Source organism: Prinia subflava, chromosome 12 (genome assembly GCF_021018805.1).
Source record: "Prinia subflava isolate CZ2003 ecotype Zambia chromosome 12, Cam_Psub_1.2, whole genome shotgun sequence".
NCBI classification, from domain to species: Eukaryota; Metazoa; Chordata; class Aves; order Passeriformes; family Cisticolidae; genus Prinia; species Prinia subflava.
In genome coordinates this window covers 17,608,192-17,632,707 of record NC_086258.1, presented here as the reverse complement: position 1 = coordinate 17,632,707, position 24,516 = coordinate 17,608,192, and the positions used below count along the sequence as shown (strand labels likewise).

Below are 24,516 nucleotides of genomic sequence, written 5' to 3'. Positions count from 1 at the left end.
ATGGCGCCTGAGTGCGGATGCGGCTGAAGTAAGAGCGTCGATGTTTGCTTGGTTATTTTACTTTAGCGATGCTTTGAAAGAGCGGAAACCTCGCGTGGTGAGAGGAGTGAGCTGCTGTAGGGCGAGGCTGGGTGTGCGGGAGAGCCATAGTGGACCCAGTTGGAGCGACCCGCGATGGGTGAGGTGGACATGGCCCCTTGCATGAAGGGGTCGTGGAGGGCAGGGAAGCCCCTCGCTGGAACAGAGCTCCTCTGGGGGCTGTCCCCAGGCTCGGGCAGCCCCTGGGGAGGCCAGGAAATCTTTGGGTGCTCGATGGCAGCACTTGGGGCACCACTGCCACAAAAACGCCGGTGCTGTGCCTCAGCTCTGGCAGAATCACAGCGCGGTTGGGGTTGGAAGGACCCTCTGGAGATCCCTCAGTCCAAACCCTGCTGACACACCTCGAGCAGCCGACACAGAAACGCGTCCAGGTGGGTTTGGAATGTCTGCAGAGAGGTGTTGCTGATTTTAGGAGCTCTGTCAACGCAGACACAGAGTCTAGTTTAGGAAGGAGACCTTGCTTATTCTGCACAGGGTGCAAGGTGGAGGTTTCTACAGATCAAGCACACCAAAGTTTTTAACTATTTATACACTTCAGCAAAGAAAGACATTAGTGTTCACTGGCTACAAGTTACTTAGTTCTCTTATTAATTAGTATTCTGTTTTCTATCGGTTAATGATTCACTTCTCATGCTAGTAAGTTTGCATGCTCAGTCTTTCCTTCCTGTAGGTGGGTTCCTTGTGTCAGTGGTTGCAGATTCCACCTGCCAGAATTACCTTTTACCCAGTTGGAGCTGATTTCAGCACAGTTGCTGAGTTGGCTTTATTTGTTTCTTCCTTATCTTGGGAGTTCTTGCCAGATGGCCCCTAAATTGTGCATTCCTTGTGTCCACTGCCAGTGGGCATCCTTTTTTCTCAGACTTCGTTAACCTCTGCTAGGTCTGAGATCATTAAAGCATGTCAAGCCCTAGACTATAGCAAGGCCACCAACAAATAACTTGTTTTTTCTTACACCTGGACATCACTTTTATTTGCAAAGCAGAAATATCAGTGATAATCTTACAGGTCCAACATTGATGTAATGAGTTTTGTGAATTGTACATCAGCTGAAGGCTTGCGTTTGAAAATCTGTTATTTGGGGAAGAAAGTTTCTAATTCACTTGAAATACAGAGTAATTTTCCTGTTGTGGACAAATAGGCTGCTTTTGGAAAATCTTTTGTGTTTTAGTCAAACATCATTCACATGGGAAACCTGTTCTTATACAATCCATTAGAGCAACTACTTATGTCAGGCAGGATGGGTGAAGTGCAGATATCTGTAGTTTAGCTTAACTTCTTAAATTCCCTTTATGTAACTCAGTGTGTAACTTCATCTACAAATGATATTTGATCCTCTCTCAGTTGCACAGGAATGTCCCTCCTGAATGAAATCCTCAATTTTTGGCTTTTTTTCCAAACGTGAATATATTCTGAGGGGTTTACTCAGGGCTGTGACATGATAGAAGTTTGTTTAGCTGTTCTAAACACTATTCTGTTGAACTGAGATCTTGATCAGTGTTTTTCATAACAACCCAGAGTGAAGATAGGGGAAAAAATCCCCAGAGTGCGTGATATAGACATTTAAATGTAAGTAATGGAAAATACCAACTGATGTGCAGTTTCTGTGTAAGTGTGTTAATGGCAAAAGGCAGTGAGAATCTGCAAGAATGAATCGGCCTGCTTGTGAGTCACAAGGTACCAGCTGCTGGATTTGGATGAAAAATAGGAAGTAATAAGTATCACGTGTCCTCAACCCAAACAAGCAGCTGACTGAGTCTTCTGGGAAGAAATTTATGTCTAATTAGCTGTCAATCAGTTTTTATAAGCAACTGGTTTCTCTGGAAACCAAATGTTAAGCTGTTTTGATTTTTTGTGTCTAGAGCAGAGTGAAATAACAAGATATTCATCTGTCCCCTCCACTCAGCATAAACCACACAATATAATTTGTTATTAACTGCAAAAATATCAGCAACTCTCTACTTCTCCAGTTCTTTAAAGGCCACACTAAGATAACCTGATACGACTTAATTTAATTATGGAGTTACAGAGAAATCTTTTCACCATGGGAAATACCACTTCCGTGCACACACAATCAAAACAAATATGGCAAGGATCCTTGTAAGCTTCTGCTATCTATTAATGATTCTTACAGCATTTTTTTCTAAAATCTGGGGATCTTACACCAGCTCTTTGAAGTAGGAGAGTGCTGTTATGCCTACCAATAGAAAAAGGAAGAAGGAACATTTTGAAAGCCTGATCCTGGACTTAAAGAACAGCATGAATTCCAAATCACGTTGCTGCAGAAACAAAAACTATTTTCCAAAATAAACAGTTCAGGAATATGTGATTGACTATTTGTAGACTTCCTCAACAATGTAAAAATAGATTTTGTGGAAGTGTTTATGTTCTATTTGTGTAGTAAACACACTTTAAGTGTGACTTTTAACTCGTTGATCTAAACCCAAGAACATGCAGATAGAACAGAACTGGCCTTTATTTTGAAATAGTTTGACATGGCTAGAATTCTGCTGCTTTTTCCCCTTTCAGACCATTTTCCTAAATATTCTTTTCTAACTCCTGATACTTTTTTGTTTCTGCCCTAAGGTCTTAAACTTAGGAATTCAGCTATGCAATAAGCATGTGATCTTACTAACACGCCAGGATAAATTCCCAGGGTGCTTGGTTGGAAGCAGCCACCAAATGCTTTGGCTGGATAGAATTGGCTGCAAGTCCTGCTAGGAATGAGCTCATCCCACAGAAGGAGCTCTCTCTCCCTGGTGCCCCCTGACCTCGATGGGAACAGCCTGCCGAGCACAGATTTCATGGAATACATGTTTGCCAGCTGTAGCCAAGATTTATTGCCCAATTCTGACAGCTGTGGAGGGCCATGTGCTGTCACTGTGACAAGGAGGCGTTTACAGCTGGCGCTGCAGGGCTGATGCAAAGCCTGGAACGCTGTTTTCATAGGGAAATTCTTATTTCTCCATTTCATTCAGGGTGGAAATGCTTCAGGTGCAGGGATAAAGGTTACATACAGCCACAGAGGCCAAATATGTCAACAGTGGCCATAAAAGCAAGTGATGCCTTTAAGTGCAACTTACAGCTCCTGGCATAGGAAAGCTTTTAGAGAGTGAAGTTTTTGGGAAGCAGCCCTGCAAAGGTGGTGACTGTTACCTCCCCAGGGCAGGTTAAAGCAGGATGGTGCTTTCTTCTCTCAGGTTATCAGGCCTGCTATGAGGGTTGATCAAGATTCACTGTTCTGTGGGAAAATGGGATCCACAGTCAATGGAAAACAGGGAGTGCTCTTGGCAATAAAATAAATGAGACATTAATTATCTAATGATTTCACACATGTAATCTTGTACTGTGCACTGAAACACATTCCTTGCACACTCTTCAGTCTGTATGAGTTTTAGGTCTTTTTGTTTAAATTTTTTAAATTGAAATTAATTCAGTGCAAGTATTCCTAACATGAAGGATGAAATAGGGATACTTAAAGTATGTACCTAAGGTATCCTCAATATTTCTGCAGAATGCTTCAATTTCTATGCAGTTCTCTGGTTTTCATTGTGAATACAAGAAATATGGGAGGAAATTTAGTCTTCTGACCTTTGATGATGTGCAGAAGAATGTGTTTAATCCAGTCCTGTAACAGATAACTAACTTAGTTGACCAGAGATTCCCATGTAGTGGAAGGGAGGGTTGGACTGGATGACCTTCAAAGGTCCATTCCAACCCAAACCACGCTGTGATTCTGTGAAATAAAAAATACTTTAAATATGCTCAATGCAGTTACAGAAATAGCCCAAACTGACATGTCTTTTGAAGAATCACTATGTCAGTTTTGGATAATAAATGTAAGTATAATCAGAGTGTGAAAAAGGAAGATTTTAGCTGTGCCTTTAAGTGCAAATCTCAGCACATTTCTAATTTAGAACTTTTCGTCCATCCTATCACCTTATTGGTCAGTGCAACTATAGCTGTTGTATCCTGGTGGAATAAGGTGGGAGGTTGGCACAGCTTTTCTTGTGTGAAAATACTCATCCACAGGAACAAGAAAGATGTCAAATAATGCTGCATTTCAGCAGGTCTGTAGGAAATGCAAATTATTAGGTCACATAGAAATTGCTCAGGAGAGATTGTGGTGCATTTAGAAAGCTTGGGCTAATATGCTAATATGAAATGTGAGAGCATTTTGAAGGAAGAAAACATAGGCACAGAAAATTATTATCAACGCTATTACAATTTTTACCTCAAGCCAGGATTAGTGATATTTTTCTAGGGTATATGTAAAGTTGCATCAGCTTACTTTTCTTTAAGTGGTCAGTATGAAAACGTTTCTGTTTGCTTTCATCATGGTTAGTCTAAGGAATTCTTGATTTCTCTGATGTCAATGATAACTCACCTATAGTCTGCAAATTAAAAAAAAAAAAAAGACTACATTCTTCTCTGGGATTATATTTGGTATCCTTAAAACAGAACAAGTGTTTGAAGTTGTGTCCTTGGCTAACAAACCTCTCTAGCTGTGCCTGTCTCCAGCCCTTGTGCTCAAAAAGCTCTGTGGCTTAAAGCATTAGAGGTCACTGTATCAGGAGGGGATTTACCCAGTGTTAGAGAAAAATTGCAGTTTAGGCAGGAAATCGCGTGTTTTTTGGAAGTTCTGTGGTTTCATTTATAAAATGTCATTTTGCACTTGAAAAACTTCTCTCTGTATTCGTAGGCGTTTGCTTGTACGTGTGTGTTCATGTGGCCGGGGGTTAAAAAAGGAGCAAAATGTTGATTGAACCTTTCTGTCTAAATCCTACAAGCTGAGGTTCAGAAAGACAAGAAATCATAAGCATCTTGATTAATACTCCGGAGGCTTTGAGTCTGTGGAAGGCTGATGTCTGTTTAATAATCCTGTTCATGAGGATTTGTGATTCCTGCATGGGAACAGCATCGCTGGTACTTGCGTTTTGTTACAGAAATGGGAAATCGCAGCATTTTGGTTAAATAAAATGGTGATGATGCTGTATTTAGTAACTCGCAGAGTGTCATTTCACTTTAAAGCCATCGGGAAAAAACAAAAATCGGGGGGAAAAAACCGCTTTGTACGATACAAGGGATGAGCGCGTTGTAAAAAATACGCAGGGACGTTGCGGAGAAGCAGCGAAGCCTCGGGCAGAGCCGGGCGCGGATGGCAGCTGTCCGGCGGACCGGTGCGGCCCGGGGGTCCCGCTCGGGATGGGATTGGGACGGGGATGGCAATGGGGGAGTCTCCCCGCGTACGTGCGGCGGCGCAGGTCCGCAATGAGCCCGGCGGGCGCGGCCGGGGCCGGGCCGGGGGAGGCGGCGGAGGAGGCGGTGCCGCCCCGCCCGCTCTGCGGCCACAGCACAGCCCCGGCGGCAGGTACGGCACCGGCGCTGCGTCCCGCTACCCCGTGATAGGCGGCGCTGGGGCTTCGGGGGAATTTCCGTGGCCATTATTTTATTTTTTTCCCTGTGGAGCTGATGAGCTGCGGCTCCTGTCCGCCCGCTCTCCCGTCACCTCCGTGCGGCGGGCTCTGAGGAGCCGGCGGTGTTGCGGCGGGGGCTGCGCTCCCCGTGCGGGGCCAGGGCCGTGCTGCGGGGGCAGCTTTCGGTGCGGGGGGCTCGGCCAGCGCTGTCCGCCCCGCGTCTCCTCCGAGGCCGCTCGGTGCCGCCCGCAGCGCCGGGGGCCGGCGGCGTTTGCGGGGTAATTCCGGGCGAGGGAATTGCGGGACACGTGAGCGCGGCGGGGCCGCCCCCGCCCCGGGACCGCCCGGCGGGGCGGGCGCGGCAACAAAGGGCGGCGGGGACGGGCGGACAGACGGAGGGAGGGCAGCGGGGGTCGGGCTGGCGGCGGGCGCTGCTGGTGCTGGTCTCACCTCCTCTCTCCTGTCCCGCAGCCCCGGCGGCCAGGACCGCTCGGCAACCGCGCCAGGGCCGGGCTGCGCCGGCCGCGCCGCAAATGAAGTGCGAGAACTGCACCAAAAAGGTGAGTGCGGCGGCCGGGTCCTGCCCGCCCCTCGGCTTGCAGGGGACACCGTCTCGGGGATGGGGGGATGCAGCCGGCCCGGACGGCCTCGTCCGGCGGCCCGGGAGCCCCGGCAGGGGGAGCGGTGCTGGCCGCCGGCCCCAAGGTCACCGAGCTCCGCGTCCTCACCGCGGCCCGGCCGTGACACCTCCCGGGGGTGCCCCGGGCGCGTTATCGCCGGGACGCGGCCGTGCCTGTGCCCGGGCGACACGGAGCGCCCGCGGCTCCTCCTGTGCCTGCGCGGGGCAGCCCCTCAGGGTAACAAACCGCCCAGAACTCTCAAACCCGTGAGGCAGGGGAATTCCTGGGAAATTACTTCCATCCTAGCAATTGCACTTTGAACACAGGGTCTTGCATGCGTTTCAAAACACTGTAAATAACTCTATCAGTGGTTAATGACATGAACAGTTCTGGAAAGTGTTCTTACAGAATGGTAAACAGGCTTTGCATAAACCACGCATTTTATGTTTTGTTTCAGGAATGCAGTAAAAAACAGAAAAATGATGATACGCAAAGTACATCTGTTGATGCATTGAGTTCAAATGATGGCTCTGAAGAGGTAATGTTCCTTCTAAAACCTGTATATTCTTTTGTTTTGGGTACCCCAAAGGAGGTTATAAGGAGACAACTTTCAACTGCTAATTATAACAGTAAACAAGCAGTTGAAAACAATTATGAGTTCTTGTAGACATCCCTTAATATGTGAATCAAAAATCTTGTAAAAAGGTGAAATAAAAGCTCTTACTATGCAAACACAAAACACAAATTCTACATTCTAAAAATGCAGAGTGCCAAACTCTTATTTAAAGTCTTCATAAAACAGACAGAGCTTGTAAGAAGAGTTTTGATAGTACAAGTGAATAAAAGATCTACTTATTCTTTATATCCTAGTATTCCTTCTCCTCAAGTGAGCTGCAGATGGTGTCATAGCTAGGATTGTGAAACTGTTGATCTCACAGAATATGTTCAATGCGATTGTAGGACTGTGCTCTGTTTGTTTTATCTCGTGGTACAAAGCCGAAGCAACCGTGCTGTTTAGAGGTACATGTGGTTAAAGAGCTTTAATAGTTGAAGGAAAAGTTTTCTCAGTTGCTTGGTGAGTTGATGGGGACTGTCAGCTCTGAAGCGTAGTGCAAATTAAGTTACTAGCATATGGACTAGGGGCTAAATTTAGATCTTTGTTTACACTTAAATATTTTGCAGTTTCACAGTAATAGAAGGAGCAGAGCTATGATTGGGATGGAACATATTACTTTGTTTACCTGTAAATAATGGATTTTATGAAAGTGTCATGGCTTGTCCTGCTTTAAACCAAATAGTGATACTGTGCTTGCTTTGCATCTGGTTCATTGCAGAGATCTTGAAAATCATTTGATCATTATTAAATACTTGTTTACTTTTTTTTTTTGCCACCAGAAAAATGAGTTTGATACATTGGCTAATGCTAAAATACTCCTTAGCGACTGCCTAGCTTGTGACAGTTGCATGACACTGGAAGAAGGAGCCAGAGTTTTCCAGCAGAATCAGAAGAAATTCTTTCGTATTCTCAACCTTAATAAGGTAAAGTGACCCAAACAATAACCCAGTGTTTTCTGTGAGGAGGAGGCACTTACAGAATGACTAAGCAGCTTGGTTTCCCAAGGCAGATAATGTGAAGATTTGTCAGGATATGCTTTTTCCAAAGAGGAAGTGAAAATTTCAGGCAACACAAAACATTAAAGTACTTAAAATAATTTTGTACTGGAGTTGCAAGGTCACAGGAATTAACGTAAACACCGGAGAAAAGTTACTGCACCTGCAGAAGGAAAATTTATTGGCAATGTGATGGTTTCATTACTGCACTAACAAATTATTCTGTAGTTCAGTGTTTATAGACATTCATACCTTCACTGCTAGGACTGTTCTGGGTGGGTTTTGGTGCTAATCCAAAATTAGCATTATATCCACATTATATCCATTATATCCACATTATACAAACCTTTGAAGACATAGGTTTTTGAAATTAGAATTCTTTTTGAAGTGTATTCAACCTGACTACATTTTGTCCATATTCTTATCAAATCTTGTAAGTGTTCTATTGCTTTCTTATTTTCTGCTGAGTTCTGTTTTTTCTGGAAGTTAATTGCTATCTGTAGTGCTCAGATCTTTAGAACCTGATATTAAATTAATTATTTTAGTTCTGCTTCAGACTTCTGTTCAAAAGCTACTAGAATTGAACCTACTTTTGATCTTTACATGTATGTCATAAATATGGATTAATTACACAGTACTTACATTTTCTTAGGAGTTTAACTCACCATACAGAATGATGTTGTCATATATGAGAAATTCGAAGAGAAGGGGGGGAAATAATCTTTTGGGTCACATGGGTCCTGTTAAGAAGGCCTGAATCCTACAACAGCAGGGCAGTCAGGTACCTTCATCACACCTCCAGGGGTCCAAATGCAGACAGTGAGCAAAGGGCACTCATGAACTGAGTCAGGAGCTCTCCTTGAAGGGTCCTTGTCCAGCGTGTGCATCAGTGCAGACTGTGGGCTCTGACCTTTGCAGGGTGACACTTGTCTGTAGCACAATCCTGTTTCATCTTCCAAGGCTCCACTGGGGTGGAAAATGTCCCAGCTAAAACACAAAATTAATCTTCAGCTAAATGCCACAGTCATTAGAGCTGCACAGTTCCACACCATACACTGGGTATTTTTACAGGATTCCTCAGTGCCTATAAATTCTGATTTGTTGAGAATCCAATCTTGCCACTTTCCCTTAACAATTGCAGTGATAAAGACACAGGAGCCTCAACCGAAAAATAAGACATGTATATTGCTAGGTTGTATTTTAGCTTCAAACACCCCTGCTTCTGTAAACAGTATTTATTAATGTTTAACATACAGCTCTCTTCATATTTGCTGGAATATTTCATTCTACTAGAACATCAGAGGTGCTGAATGCCCCTTAACTTTCCTTATGCCACGTGGAAGCCAGCCACAGAATTGTCCCAGGAGAGATGGATTTCCCCTGAGTTATATAAAAGAAACATCTACGGATGATTGGAGATGAACACTGTCAGAGGAACATCCTGTCCTGCTGCAACTTGAGGGTTGTTTTACAGGGTTTTAATGATATGGCCCACTGAAGCATAAGACTCTAAGGAATAACTCCAGGAATGGGAAAGGAGGGGAAAGCAGGGAGCCTTACCCTGTTGTAATGACATATCTTTTTTTTTCTTTTCCCTTTGTTTCATTTACCAGAAATGTGATACCTCAAAACACAAAGTGTTGGCAGTGTCTCTGTGCCCTCAGTCATTGCCTTATTTTGCTGCTAAATTCAATCTCTCTGTGAATGAAGCAGCCAAGAGACTCTGTGGTTTCCTCAAAAGTCTTGGTAAGTTTGTGTTTGTTATGGTGGTGGAGCAGAAAGGGAGGAATCGTTTTGGTTGGTTTTGCTTTCTCAGCAGCCTTCCAGTACCTGAAGGGGCTGCAAGAGAGCTGGAGAGGGCTTTTGACAAGGACATGGAGTGAAACAGGGCAGGGTTAGATTAGAGAATAGGAAGAAATGAGGGTGGGGAGGCCCTGGCACAGGTTCTCAGAGCAGCTGTGGCTGCCCCATCCCTGGCAGTGTCCAAGGCCAGGCTGGGTGGGCCTTGGAGCAGCCTGGGGTAGTGGAAGGTGTCTCTGCCCATGGCAGGGGCTGGAACTGGATGAGCTTTAAGCTTCCTCCCAAGCAAAACCAATGGTGGGATTCCATTCCAGGATATTTTGTTACCCAGTCCTAGGGTGCCCTTGCACAACCTTGTTCAGAGTTTGAACCCCACACTGTGAAGTTCCAGCCACGCACCAGTGCCACATACACCAGTGTGAGAAACGGACTGGAGACATTCCCTGCTCACAGTAAAGGTCACAGAACAAAAGGACATTGCAGAGCTGGCTCCATAACCTTTGCCACCAAGAAATCAGGGGGGGCTTAGTCACAAGCTTCCCATTATTTTAGAACTTGAGGGAGGAGGTAATTCTTATTCTAAGTTCCTTTCAGTCCTTTTGACACATTGTATCTCTAGAAGATTCTCAGTTCTGTTTTTTTTCCTGTAATTTGAAATTACAAGAACTGTTGTATCTGCCAATTTTATGTTAGAGCTGTATTTCCTTACTCATAATATACAAAGTTTTAAATAAAAAGCAAAATCCACTTTCCTTCTAAGTTTGGGATTTTTTTTTTATTTACTTGAAGGAAGAAAAAGGATAGTAATAAACCTATAAACTCTTCCCTCCCACCTGTATCTATATCTATATTAATTTATATATTTATATTCTATATTGTATATTTATACATTTATATCTATATTCATTTATATATTCATGTTTTTTCTGATGCATCTCTGTACCCAGTGTATATCCTTCATCTCAAAGCATTCCTGAGTTCTGGTGGGCCCCAGTTTTCCTAGAATGCAATTATTATCTGCACTCACTTCTGTGGGGCTGTGTTCAGTGTTACGTAGGTTTATAGGGAGTGTCTTGCTGCATGGGCAGCCAGAAGGTCTCTGCTGTGTTGGTGATATGCTCCTGTACCTCTGCAAACAACTTGAGCAATGGCAGATACGTCTCTTAGCTGGATATCGATTTTTGTGACTTTAGCATGTCTTGAAAAGAGCATTGCTCTGCAAGAGTCACTGTCACCCAGGAGTCGTGACATCCTGTTCAATTGAACTAAAAGTGATAGGTGCAAAGGGCTCAGAAGGAAGCAGAGAATGTTTGCAGCGCTGCTTGCAGCATTAGCCACTTGGTGGTCCTTTTACACTCAGGACGTAGAAGATGTTTTTCCAGTGTATGGCTTTTATTTATGATTCTGCTGTTTGGGAAAATTCGCAGCAGGGTAGGAATATACCATTGATCCTTCCAAGATTTTTCATAGGCCTGGAACTTTGAAAGGGTTTTGTGCGGTGGAAAACATTCTAGTGATTCCCTGTTCCTTTCTGCTTGCTTCCCTAGGGGTGCATTATGTATTTGACACCACTATAGCTGCAGATTTCAGTATCCTGGAGAGCCAGAGGGAATTTGTGCAGCGGTACCAACGGAGGAACCAGGAGGAACATGCCTTACCAATGTTTGCCTCTGCTTGCCCTGGTGAGAACTGATTTATCCATCCTTCCTGCCCTTTAAACTGGTCTCACTGGAACTACCAAGGAGGAAAGGGTGGCTTCCTTTGGGAGCCTTACATAATTTAGAGCATTTGTGATTGGCTTTTGAGGGACACCAAGCACACAGTATTTGTTCCCAGTATCACTGCTCATCCTGAATGCATTTCAGTGCTTGGAATTGAGAATTGGAACTAGAAAGGAGGAGTTTAGTGCCTGCTGCTTGCAGACCACAAAGTTTAACAAGGCGTTTCCTCATTGAAAAGACTCTTAAAAGAACTTTGATATAATTAAACCACAACCTCCATTATCTTAAGCAAAGTTTAGAACTTGCCACTTAAGCCTAGGGGAAAGTAGCAAGTGACATTCCTTGTGATGACTGTGAGATGGATACATCTGACACTCAGAAAGTAACTCTCACATGAAATGGGAGACTTGACTCACTGTGTCACTTCTGAGAACCTTGCACCTGAGAACCTGTTCTGTTATGGGCAGAACCTGCACTTTTAAGAGCTGAAAAGATGCAGAATGCAGTCACTGCTTACTTTTTCCATTGTTAGCACAGCACCATTTCAATTCAAGTAAGAAGTCACATTCCTAAAAAAGAAGTATCAAAAAGGAGGTAGAAGTAACTCCTTTGCCTAACAGCCTCAACTCCACCCTACAGCTCATAGTGTTGATTTTCAGAAAGCTGATAAAAATACCAAAATATTTCTTGCTAGCTTTTAAATAACTCGTGGATTGCATTTATGAAGGACATGCTAGAGTGATGATGAGTTGCAGTCAGTGATCCCCAGAATCTGCTGTTGTCATTGACTTGAAGTTTAAATGCTGCTGTTTGAATTGTACTTGTATTTTTGTTTGTTCTATGTATTTTGTAGTGAAAGTATCTGGGTTATGCTTTATGTACAACATATATGTATTAAAAACACATCTCTTTTTTTCTGTTACTGTTATCTTAGTGTAACCTCTTATCTTCTGGAGCAGACATATCATATATTGCTCTTTTTCATGTAAAACCTGTGCAGTTGAAACACCCCTATTAGCTTTTTTTTCTTGTATGTGCTTTAGGTAAAATTCAAAACCTGAGGATTTCTTTTAGAATTTCTGTGATAATTTTAATTTTCTTCATCTGGAAACAGAGCTCAGATTATCTACTGTTCTCAGTGGAAATACTTTAAAATAGTTAATGGAGCACTTTGCTTGTCCTTGTGTGGTCTGCACAAGATAATTTCTGGTGTCAGTGCTGGTTTTGGTGTCAGCTCTCTATTGTGATAGAGATGGTGACAAGCATGAGTGCTTTCCATTTCTGGGAAACCCAGAATATCACTGTAAACCCATTTTGAAAACATGGTATGTTTCTTTGTCAGCAATTAGAGAAAGCAAAAATCCTGATTAGTCATCTTTAAAGTGAGGTTGTTCACTGTGTTTCCTGACCTTATTTATCTGAGTGCATTTTCTGTTCCTTTTTCTTCTTCCTCTTTCTACCCCCAGATTACATAAATTTGTCCCAGAGGTGTTATTTACTGGGCGTGTTTATCACAAAATGGTTTTTATATAGCTCTGTAGATGCAAGGTCAGTAGAAACTCAAGTATAAATGCTTTATTCTTTTTTATCTTGGTGCGTGACTTTGCACAGACCTATCACCCTCAGCAGCAGTCAGGGGTGTAACATCTACCATGAGCAAAGAGCAGAGCCTGGACAGTCCAGAACCTGAGAAAAGCTGTTTTATTGTCCCTGTCCTAATTCTTCACCTCCTGCTACTCTCTGGGGAGAAACTGAGCTCATTTTTGGTTTGTTTCCTGTTGAAAGAATAGTAGTGTTACTACTGATAGTAAATGTAATAGCTCAAGAGAATCAGTTCCCTTCCATCATGCACCAGGCTGGTGAGCAACATAAGCACTTGCTCTGAAAAATCCAGTGTCTTTAAGACACTGCCAACCTCTGTGTCCTCCCAGAAAAGCCGATTGGGCAGACTTGCAGCAGCACTAGGAAAATCATAAATATTGAGGATTCTGATGCTTTTGTCCCAGTCAGTCAATTTCCTTTTGCAGGAATGGGGTTTTACAGTAGTAAAAGTTTTCTTCGTGTTTTTTTTGATTTCCTACAGCTGCATAAATGCACTTTCATGATCTCACAATAAACCACCAAAAATAACATGTTCTGAGCTACAACTGCAAGAATTTATATGGTCATTTGTAATGCTTTCTGCTCTTTGATGCCAGCACAAGCCAGCAAATGGCCAAGGATCCAAATGAATTGATGAGGGTGTAGGTCTGGAAGGGTGCAGGTGTACCCTGATATAAGAACGGGATACCTGAGGTTTTCCCTAACTGTGGCTCTGCAATTCAGCCCTGTGATGAGGGGGCAGAAGCAGCAGTGTTTGTTTGGAGTGCAGATAAATGCTCATCCACCTAAGCTGCCTGTATAATTAACCAGTGACTAATGAGACTAATGATCTTTGGGAGCTGCTCTATGAGACTCTTGTTCCATCCACTGCAAGGACAGAAACAATTTAAGGAATTGCTTCAGACAGTACCTGTCAGAAATCTCTTGGGATTTAGTGGATTTTCCTTATAGGTCATGACTACAATATCAAAAACATTCCATTGATAAGAACCAGCCTCATAGCAGGAGTGCTGGGGTGATTAATGGTGAGTACAAGTGTTTTAAAAACTGTCCTTGTTTTGTTTGAAGCAATTTTTGTTCTATTTGGACAGCACTTGAGACTAAAGCCATTTACACAATAGGAAGTACCTATCCTGCAGAATATGCTAATACAGCTTTTCACCAAGCACAAATAAATTCAGTGCTTTGTTGTAGGTAATGTCTTGGACTTAAAGTCCCAGTTGATGGTGGACATTAGGCAAACTTGCAATTCAGAGTCTCAAAATTCAGTACAGTCCTGATAGGTAAATCCATGGTCCTCAGCTTTTCCTATAGCAGAAATGAATGCTTGTTGAAGGTGATGTGTGCCTTCGAGGTTTTTTATGGAAACCAGCTTGAAGTCTGTACATTAACAAGAACTAGGAATATTTAAACAGCTGGAGGATTAGGAATTATTATTCCTAATACTTAGCACCTTTTCATTTTCATCAGTAAAATTTTATTACACTGGGAAAACTATTTCTCTGTTACAGAGAGACAACTCATCTGAACACTGCTTTGCATGCCAGTTTTATGCTGCTGTTGGCATTTGTGGTATTGTTCTGATTTAAACAGTACCAGGTGTTTTTACATAAGTGGTAATTTCAAGCTTAAAAATTAACCTCCAAGTTTTCCCCTTCCTGGGCAGCATGTACTGCACAGCAGTTTCTCTTTTTTATATAATCACTAATTTGCTTAAAGACAAAGTATGATTTTTTTTTCCACCATTTCTTAGCACCAAAAGCAACACACCTGCCTCGAAGGCTGGGCCCAACTCTCCTGCACAATGTAGGTGTCATGAATAAAGCTCCAAAGCTGTGAAGGATTCTGGGCTTTTCAGTAAGAGCTACAGAGCCCAAGAAAGAATTGCATACCCTAAAAAGATTGTTTCATTTACTAGGGGAATAATACAACAGCTCTGGATATTGGGGGTTGCTGCAGCTTGCCCCAGCTGGAATGCTGAAGGGATGTGGTGAAAGAGTTTCCTGAGAAAATGAGGACAGAGTGTTGCATGCAGAGAGATTTCAGGTGGTTCCTGTGGGTGTGGGTGAGTGTTGGGGGTGTTTCTGAAGGTGTGGTTACTCTAACAATAGTAAAAGAAGCCTTTTTTTCCTAGGCTTAATCCATGTGCATCTTGTAATAACACTTTCATGTGACTCCTCTGTTCTAGGGGAGGCAAGCTGGGTGCATGGGTGTTAAATCTCAGGAAACACAGGTTACAGTTAAGCAGCCAAACAGTGCATTTGTTGTAGCACATGGTGATCCAAAGGCTGAGGTCTAGAAGGTCAAATTTCTGTTAGCTGGGGTCTTGTTCTTTCTGCTTTGTTAAATCTGTGCATGAGGAAGGGGGAAACACGTCATGAAGTTCACAGTGGACCTTGGTCTAGGATTACTGACACAGTGAATTATTGATTAAAGCATTTATTAACAGAGCCTCAAGGTTTCCTACGGTTCCATCCTACACAGAAATGTCCTCCCTATTGTGAAGGTGTCAACACTTTCAGGATCTGCTGTGTGACTGCTGCCACTTGCTGTGCCTGTGGGTTCATTCTCTGTAGCTGTGATATTTTTGTGGTTCCAGGTTGGATCCGATATGCTGAAAGGGTACTCACCAACCTGGTCACCTCTCACATTTGCACTGCAAAGTCTCCACAGCAGATCATGGGCTCCCTAGTAAAGGGCTACTTTGCCAGGCAGCAGGTAAGTAATTCTGATTTTTACCATTGTATTCTTCTAAATAGAGAAGATGAGCTTTAATCCTGAGATACAGATCTTAGTGTATTGTATTTGTCCTTTACTTGAAGAAGAAATGGTGCTCTGCTGCTGTACAAGTGCCCATGATGAGAAGAATATATAAAGCAGCTCATTTCATGCAGTGAAGTGTGAGCTGGCAGCAATCCTTGCACCCCCAGTGCAAGATGGATTTAGGTATTTATGGGTAAAGTTAAATCCATAGCAGTTAAAGGGTTTTTTTGTGAAATGCTGCCTGTGTAGCTCTACAGCACAGCCAAAACAGGAGTGGAGGAGAATAATGTGGAAATTTCCCTGTTATCTGAGATCAATAAAAGCATTGTATCCTAGGAACTAACCTTTTTATCTCCTCAGTTGTGTACGTTGAAAAAATTGCTGTTCTTTACATATCATACCTAAATGGAACTACAGGCACATTCTGCAGGGAAGTGCTGCTGCCTGCACATTGATAGACAAATTCTGAAGGGCCTGCTGTGGGCGAAAGTGAGGACAGCCAGAAACCAGAGCTCTGAATCCTGACTTGTATTCACTTTTCAAGGCAATCAAAAAGCTGCAGAAAATGTGGCCTGAGGGAATATGGTCCAGCCAGACCAACTTGGTTACTGATGCTTTGTGACTTCTGGCAAATCATCTGTGTGCAACATTCTTTAAATTTAATGGGTAGGGACTTATTCCTGGTAATGCCTGCATGAGGTTTCTGTCACTATTTTTGTCCCCATCATCCTTGAAGCTGTCTTTTGCTCTTCATGGAGTTCACATGTGCTCCTTTCTGTGTTCCACAGAACCTGTCTCCTGATAAAATTTTCCATGTAGTCGTGGCACCTTGTTATGACAAAAAGCTGGAAGCCTTGAGGGAAGATTTCTACACTGCCTTGTATAATTCACCAGAAGTTGATTGTGTCCTGACATCAGGTAACTTTTTTAAACTTATCATCTATAAATATATAAGTGAATCACCATTTTTAGAATAGCCTTTATGCCACAGTTTGCTTTTTTCAAGTCTGCTTTAGTCATAAGGTTGGCTTTTTTCTGCTTTAAAGATGAGTACATACTTTTGTGCTCCTGGTAGTACAGGTAGTGCACAGGGAAGGCAAAGTGACACATCCTTTCCAAGTTGCTATTCATCTGGAAAATCAAGTATTTTGTCAGCCTGTTCAAGAAGGTAAAAGGCAAATGCATATTTAAAATGATTGTCTGGCTTGTCTATGGTCATTATTTTATTAGAAATTATTCATAATTCGTGGCACCAGTTGCCATTTGGTGAGGATCTTGTCTTCAGCATTAGTGTCAGAACATCCTGCAATGTAGTTTGGATATCTCCAAACTGGATTAAAGTTTGGAGATTTAAGCAGAGTTTGGGCAAGGTGAAGGTCCCTTTTCTTTGGGGCTGGAAGTGTCAGGCTTCTCAGTTACTGGAGGAAAGGAGGCAGTAAGAGCTGGAGAATGTGACACAACGCACATGCAGGAGTTGGGATGTTGATCTCTGAAACAGGCACAGTGTGTGTTGTGTTTTGTGTTGAAAATGAAATGTCATGTGTTTTCCCACAGGTGAAATTGTCCAAATAATGGAACAGAAAAACGTGTCTATGAAAGATGTGGCTGAAGTAGCTGTAGATAGTTTGTAAGTAGTTCTGTTGTGGATTGCTTCCTTACTTTGATGACAAATGACATGTTAGCATATTCAACATAAATGTAAAACTGCTTGGAAGAATGATTTTTTCTTTATAGAGAAAAAAACATGCATCAGAGCCTGAGTATACAGCTTCATCCTTTATATAGTGGCCAAACCCATAGTGGCCAAACCCAGAAAAATAATCTCTTAGGTGTTCATTGCTATATATAAAAGTAATATGAAACACATAATATAAACCTGCATGTACTGTCTAAGTACAAATGAGATAATTTGAGGTAATGACCCTTATACAGTAACTCCTTTAAAATTTATGACTTGAAGATTTGTGTAGTTCCTGATTTATCTGTTAATGCAGTAATAATAGATTTGTATGAAGTTGAAGCCTTGGCAGTGTGTGGGGGCTGACCCTGTTCAGAGCTCTGCTGTGCTCCTGTGCAGAGCCCCCCAGTCTGACCTGCTCTGTCCAGCTGGGACAGTCCTGGGGCTCACCATCTGCTCTGGGCTCCCCTCTCTCACACAGCAGAGCCCTGACAGTAAATTTCCACTTCCCCAATATGTTCATGTAGATTGCTAGAAGCAGCACTCTTTCAGGAAATGGAAATTAATTGGTTTTTATACTGAAGACAGCAGTCAGTTTTTCAAGATGAGATCAAACTGAATTGTGCTTTAGATGAGAAGCACACAAAGCATTGAAGGGGTTTTGTTTCCACCCCTTATGCTTGGCTCAGGGAGCAGCGTGTGTGGTGTTTAATTCTCAGACTTAGTTACAGAGGCTGCTCTCCCTGATCTTTGTTCAGCTGTGACAGATGTTCCTTGGTATCTTTCCAGAGGGCTGCTAGTGGAGCAGCAAACGTGCTGTCTTGCACAAAACAGAAAGCTCTGGAAGTTTTGAAAAATCCTTTTCCTGCTTGGCCCTAGAGGGGAGAAATTGGAGTGGGTCAGTGGGAACGTGTTCAGAGCTGTGTTTGCAGTGCAGCTCCTACCATTGCTTCTCCCTGAGATTGTCACACAGAATGAGAATGAATACAGTTCTTGCAGGAATAATCACAAAGGCAGTCATGTAATTCTCTATCAGAATCACATAGAGACAGTCTTTTAATTCTGTATCAGCCTGTCCAATGAAAGGACAAGCTGTTACTCAGAATGTGCCTGGTTCATTAGCTCTATTTATAGAATCACAGCATATCCTGAGCTGGAAGGACCCACAAGGATCACCCAGTGCAGCTCCTGGCCCTGCACAGACACAGCAATGCCACCCTGGGCATCCCTGAGGCACTGTTCAAATGCTCCTGGAGCTCTCATTCCCCATTCCCTGGGGAGCCTGGGCAGTGCCAGCACCCTCTGGGGGAAGAACCTTTCCCTGATACCCAACCCAAACCTCCCCTGGCACAGCTCCAGCCACCCCATGGCTTCTGTCACTGTCACAGAGAAGAGACTGGAGCAGCAGATCCTGGTGATGTCTGACCTGAGTCTCCTCCAGGCTGAACAAGCCAAGTGCCCTCAATTTATGTTGGAAAATAATGTTAATTGTTAAAAGGACTAATCTGATAATACTGGTTCAACTGTGAGACACAAATTTTGGCTCTTCTGAGGTCTTAAAAGTAGATCTTGCAGAGAAATTTAAACAACTTGAAGTCATCCTCTTAAAACAAGTCCCAGCACAGCAGCAATTTGTGATAAAGTGCTGGGTATTAAAACAGTTGTATGAATGTGGTCTCTTCAGAGCTGCTTTTAATTGGGGGATAATTCTTGATCTTTCTCAACATGGAAAGCCCTGCATTGTTTTTTTATTACTTTTTTCATCATCTCACTGCTGTCCTGAATAATTTACATTTTTTAAGCTGTAATAAATAAAAATGTAATATGTTCTCAGTGCTATAAAATACTTTTTGGTGGGGAAGACAGAGAAGGGAAGCGACACACCGCTTTACTGAAGAATGAAATTTTTGGAGTTGATCGTCCATTTTGTTGTTTCCTAAGGTTTGATGACCTAAAGGAGGGAGATGTAGTAAGGCACGAGGGGAAGAGATCTGATGGGTACCTGGAGCACATTTTTAAGCATGCTGCAAAGGAGCTTTTTGGCGTGGACGTCAAAGAGATAACCTACAAAGCATTAAAGTAAGTTAAGAGTTTTGTATCCTTGTTATGTAGAATGGGGGGGCTAGAACAGAAGGTATTTTCAGTTGGAAGGGACCCGCAGCAGTCACTTAGTCCAACTGCTTGAGCAACTTGGGCTGACCAGAAGTTAAAGGGTGTTACTGAGGGCTTTGTCCAAATGCCACTGAGAGCCTTGGGGCATTGGCCACCTCCCCGGGAGGCCTATGCTGGGGTTTGGTCACTCTCTTGGCAAGGAAATGCTTCCTGAAGCCCAGGAACCTCCCCTGCTTTGGTTACTGCTGCCCTGGTCTTTGGCTGACAGGCAGTTACAGGCTCTAAACCTGCAAGTCTCTCACTGCATAGCACTTCCTGCTGGTACTCATTTTATTAAAACCTTACCTGCACTTAAAAATGAAGTAGAATGCTGTTATGAGGATTCCACCCCAATTTCTGCTTAGCTCAGTTTAGAAAGAAGAGTTCACCTTGATCTCAGTGTTACACTTGTTCTGTTCCCTTTGGAGTACCTGAATACAAACTGGCACAGTTGGATTGTTCCTCTGGGAATGCAGGGGGTTAAAATGTTCTCTGTGTGTCTTGACAGGAACAAGGACTTTCAAGAAGTTACCCTTGAAAAGGATGGGGAGACAGTGCTGCGTTTTGCAGCAGCTTATGGCTTTAGAAATATCCAAAACATGGTCCTAAAGTTGAAAAAAGGAAAGTTTTTGTACCATTTTGTAGAAGTCCTTGCCTGCCCAGGAGGTAAGAATAATTGTGGATCTGCAGTTGTTCTGCACATGTATCTTGAATCTCAAAGGAGAGCTGCCTTACAGGCAGGCACTTCATTTCTCTTCTTAATAACCTAAAATCTCACTACTGAAGTGTTCAAAACACCAATTATGGGTGCAGGGTTGGCTTAAAAATGATTGAGTTTTCTAAAATTAGTCACAATGTTATCTTATATTTGTTATCTTCTGACCTATAAATAAGTGCCAGTACTGCACTGTCAAACCTCAGAGGATACTGAAATGGTGGTTGTCAAGGGCAAGGAAAGACAAGGAACATAATTAGGATCATAAAACCATGGAGAATGCAGAGAAAGATTGTTGATATGGAAACCTCATTTCCATTAAGATAAAGTTGATATTGGAGTCACTTTAGGTAAACACAAATTGTAACAGTGTGGGAAGAAGTTTAAAAAAAAACTTCCTTCAGAGAAGTGTGAAAAAAGAATTCTGAGGTAACAGAGACCTTCTTTTCATATCAAATCTTTTAATTTTTTTCCTAAGGGTGCCTCAATGGGAAGGGGCAGGCCCAGACTGAGGATGGCAAACCAGACAGAGCCCTGCTTGCCCAGATGGAGGAGGTGTACACCACGATTCCCGTGCGGCTGCCAGAAACCAACCTGCACGTGCAGAGGGTGTACCAGGACTGGCTGGAGGGCATGGACTCCAGGAAGGTGCAGGACACTCTGCACACCACCTACAGTGCAGTGAACCAAGGCACGAGCAGCTTGGATATCAAATGGTAACGACTGCAGTGCAGAGCTGCGCTGGGGCTGCGGGGCAGCGCTGCAGCCCCCGTGCAACCAGGCTGGGTGCAGCCAGGGTGCAGCCAGGCCCTGCCCACCTCGGGATTGTTGTGGGAAGAACCATTGCTTTGCAAAAACAGACAAGTCTCCAAAAGCACTGGCTCCTGCCACTGTCATTTAATTTTGCTGTTTGTCATTTCCTGCGTACAATGGATTCCTTCATTCTAAAGCCTGATCTTGCCAGGTCCATAAGGCCTTTCTGCCAGGGACAGAGGGAGTGTAATTCCTGATCGAGTTGCTCTCTGAAGTGAAGGGTTCACTTCATGAAATGGCCTCCTCCAAGAGGGTGAGATGATTTTACTTCTAGTCCCTATCACCACAGGAAAAGTCCACAGGAATTTCAGTATTGATGCAGGTGGTGTGGAATAACTTGAGATTTACTGACCTTGTTAAGGAAAAGGCCCTTTTAAAGGACAAGTGAGTACATGGAGAGATGTAATGAATTTCTGTAAGCCTTGTATCTATAATTCAGCAAAAAATACTCAGTTCCAAACTGGCCACCAGTTCTTATTGATGTAGTGTCACAGAATGCTTCACAGAAGCGGAATCTGGGAAGCTAATGCTAAATGGTTCATTTAAAATAGTTCTAAATAGATTGGTTGTTACAAAAAGAGAACTTTCTTTTCATATAAGTTTTCTGCTAAGCTTGCAGCCAGGAGAAGTGATGCTGCTTGCTTTGGCTTCTCTCTAAGAGTGGAACATGCCCAGACTGTTCTTTCATTTGTCTCCATGTTGAAAGATTTCTGCAGAAAATAACTTCCTGGGGTGCCTCTGAGAAGAAATACTGAGCAATGCTTGTGAGCTCATCAGAATCATGATACGTTAGCATCATGAATTTTGATGCACTTATTTCTATAAACATGCTATAGAGGTTCATTTAACAGGCATTGTGAAGTGGTACTGCCATGCAGCCTGTCTGCAACTTCCCCAGCTGTCAGAGAGTTATTCAAGAATGTGATGGACAAAAGAAATTAAGACTCCTGCCAGACTTCTTCAGATTTTCCTGCTAGCATCAGATGTGTTTGTGATTAATGGCTGTTTGAAGCTAGCAAAGTTCTAGCTTTCCTTATGCAGCCTGAAAGTGTGGATGGGCTTTTGAACCATTTCATGCAGTTTGAATGAATCTTCTTGCAAATTTCTTCAATATTACAACTGCTTGTGTGAGTAAGAAATCCTGCAAAAACCTGTGAGTGTTTAAAATGCACACAGTGGAATGGGGTGAAGCATCAGGGAAGGCAGGGCAAGACCTGGCATTGGCTAGACCAGGGAGAAAATGAGAGAGACAGTGAAGTGTCACCCTGCTGACAAGAAAAAGCTCTCTTATGTGAAGCTGTTAAAAATTGCAGCTTTCCATTGAATAACAAACCACTGCACTTGGAGGGAGGTTTTCTTTCAAGTGCAAACAAATTTGAATCACTGCACTACCTGAATGCTCACAATGAGATTATGCCCATGAATTATATAAATTAGCCTCTGCAAGCTGTTCCTTGTGCCGAGAACGATCCTTAACGTGGTGCAATATCAGAACATCGACAGAAATCTACCTCTGTATGGGAAGGGAGTCCAGGAGTCGTGGGAAGAGCTGTGTGTAGCTGGAACTGTAATAGATGTCTGCTGGAGAAAGGTGGGGGTGTTGTGTGACATTTCAGAACAGATTACTTGCAGAAGCAACATCCACCTCCTTCGGTCTGATTTTCTTTATCTGCCGTGATTTCCTCCAAAAACCCCTCCAGAATTCTAATGTAATAAAGTGCTCCTGTTCTGTTTGTATAGGCCTGTCTCTGTATATATGGTTTGTAGCTGGATGCATGTTAAATTATATCGCTGCTGCTCTTTGTACAGTGTGCTTATTTTTTTATGTGCATATACTGGGTGAAATGGTACAAAACCAGTTTGCTTTCCTGAGGAAATTTCAGTAAACTACACAAGAGCTGCCTTGCTGTTCTGAAAGCAGAGCCCTGAACTGTCTGTACAAAGTGATGGATCCCACCCAGGGCTGGTGGCACTTTGGCCAGTGCTTGCCTGCTGCACTGGGGAGCCCAGGAAGGGACTGGGCAGTGGGTGAATCTGCTCTGCCCCCACTGCAAGGGAAATGGGTGGCTCAGTGTCTAAAATAACCTCTTTCAGCTGGATCCACCATCTTTTCCATCTGCTCAAGGGGTTTAACCTACTGAGGTAGTCACAGTGCAGGGCTGTTGATGATTTGCCTGCTGCAGAAATCTTCCTCAAAGACAAGGAAGGCATCTAACTGTAGTGGCTACACAGAATTATTATCATCAGTGACCTGAGTAACTGAGACTTGTCTCTTTTTCTTTTTGGTCAGCTTTTGTTTATTTAAGACTTTTTGGAGTAAAATGTTTTCATTTTTTAAAGGCCTTTTCTTTGAAGTGCCAGTTCAAAAGGAAAGGAAAAGTTCTGTCCTGTAAATCTTTCCCCCTTCACCTGCTTTCATTGAAATTTTGAGATATATCAGAAAACCTTGTTGTAGCTTCATATGTAGTGAAATACTTGCCTAAGGTTTGATTCTGGCTTTTAAAGCTGGAGTTGGAAATTCCACTGATGTTGACAATACATGTTTGGAGCCACACTTCTGAAATTACAGCACTATTTAATGCCCTGATTTGATTCCCCGATTCCCTAATAATTTCTATTGCTGCCTTTTCAGCAACAGGAAAAGCTCCTGATGTGGCCACAGCCACAGAGTGCTTTAACTCTCCCTTGAATGTTGTGCTGAGACAAGAGGATTTTTAGAAAATTGTAAACTGGAGGGATTGTGGGCAAGGAACTGGACATAGTAAATGAATTAATAAAATTATCTTGGGATGTTCTTGACGTGAGCATGTCAGGTGCTGGATTCTTGGGGTTATGGTACTTTGCTCTCTGCTCCAGCATGTTGTGAAGTCCCTTTGCCTGGTGCTGGAGTTTTCCTCAGCCACAGCACCTGTGTGACCCCCGTGGCCAAGGACCTGAGCAGCCCTGGGCTGTGCTGTCCCCCAGAGCAATGCAGATATCCAAATGCAGCAGTCTCAGCTGCATTATAGCTGGATGCTGTTCAGTTACCCAAATTTCGGTGCTTTGTTTCCAATTGCAGCATGACCATGAATTGTGAATAAATCTCAGTACTCAATTCTGTGCTGATTCTGTCTCGTTCCATGTAAAAGTTCAACTCTTTAAGTGCACCTGGTTTCATCCAGGGCGTTTCTCTGGGGCACATCTGTGGCACCAGTACTGCATCAGCACTTTATGGCACTTTTGGATTCCAGCTACACCTCAAACTCTGCTAAATGGGAGGAGGAAGTTGCCAGATTACTGTAGGAAATGGTAATTTGCTGTCTAGAACAGTCAATTAATATATTGATTCCTTGCACGGCAGACAAGCCCCTGTGGCTTTGAAGCTCTTGTGCCTGGTGAGAATATGTTGGTGCCCCTGTGAGAGGGGTTGGTTGTGCTGGGGTTAATGGATAGAGTAACTCAAAACACTGGTGCACAGGAAAAGATCTTCGTGTGTGATCTGATTCCAGTTGAGGAAAGGATGAAAATCAGCCCTGACATAGATAAGGGA

The 24,516-nt window shown here is 43.1% G+C and overlaps 1 protein-coding gene across 4 annotated transcripts; it reads left to right on the top strand.

Moving 5' to 3' along the window:
- Positions 1 to 9: 9 nt before the first annotated feature.
- Positions 10 to 22,793, top strand: NARF (nuclear prelamin A recognition factor). Of its 4 annotated transcripts, none has more exons than XM_063409363.1 (12): positions 10 to 28; positions 5,985 to 6,073; positions 6,591 to 6,671; positions 7,529 to 7,672; positions 9,358 to 9,490; positions 11,092 to 11,226; positions 15,467 to 15,585; positions 16,419 to 16,548; positions 17,185 to 17,257; positions 19,250 to 19,387; positions 19,968 to 20,125; positions 20,653 to 22,793. In XM_063409363.1, the coding sequence occupies exons 2-12, from the start codon at positions 6,047 to 6,049 to the stop codon at positions 20,892 to 20,894; spliced, it is 1,380 nt and encodes a 459-aa protein (XP_063265433.1). In that variant the 5' UTR covers positions 10 to 28; positions 5,985 to 6,046; the 3' UTR covers positions 20,895 to 22,793. The 4 variants fall into 4 exon arrangements, with proteins under 4 accessions (XP_063265433.1, XP_063265432.1, XP_063265430.1 ...); XM_063409362.1 differs by lacking the exon at positions 10 to 28 and adding an exon at positions 89 to 470; XM_063409360.1 differs by lacking the exon at positions 10 to 28 and adding an exon at positions 5,219 to 5,467.
- Positions 22,794 to 24,516: the final 1,723 nt, after the last annotated feature.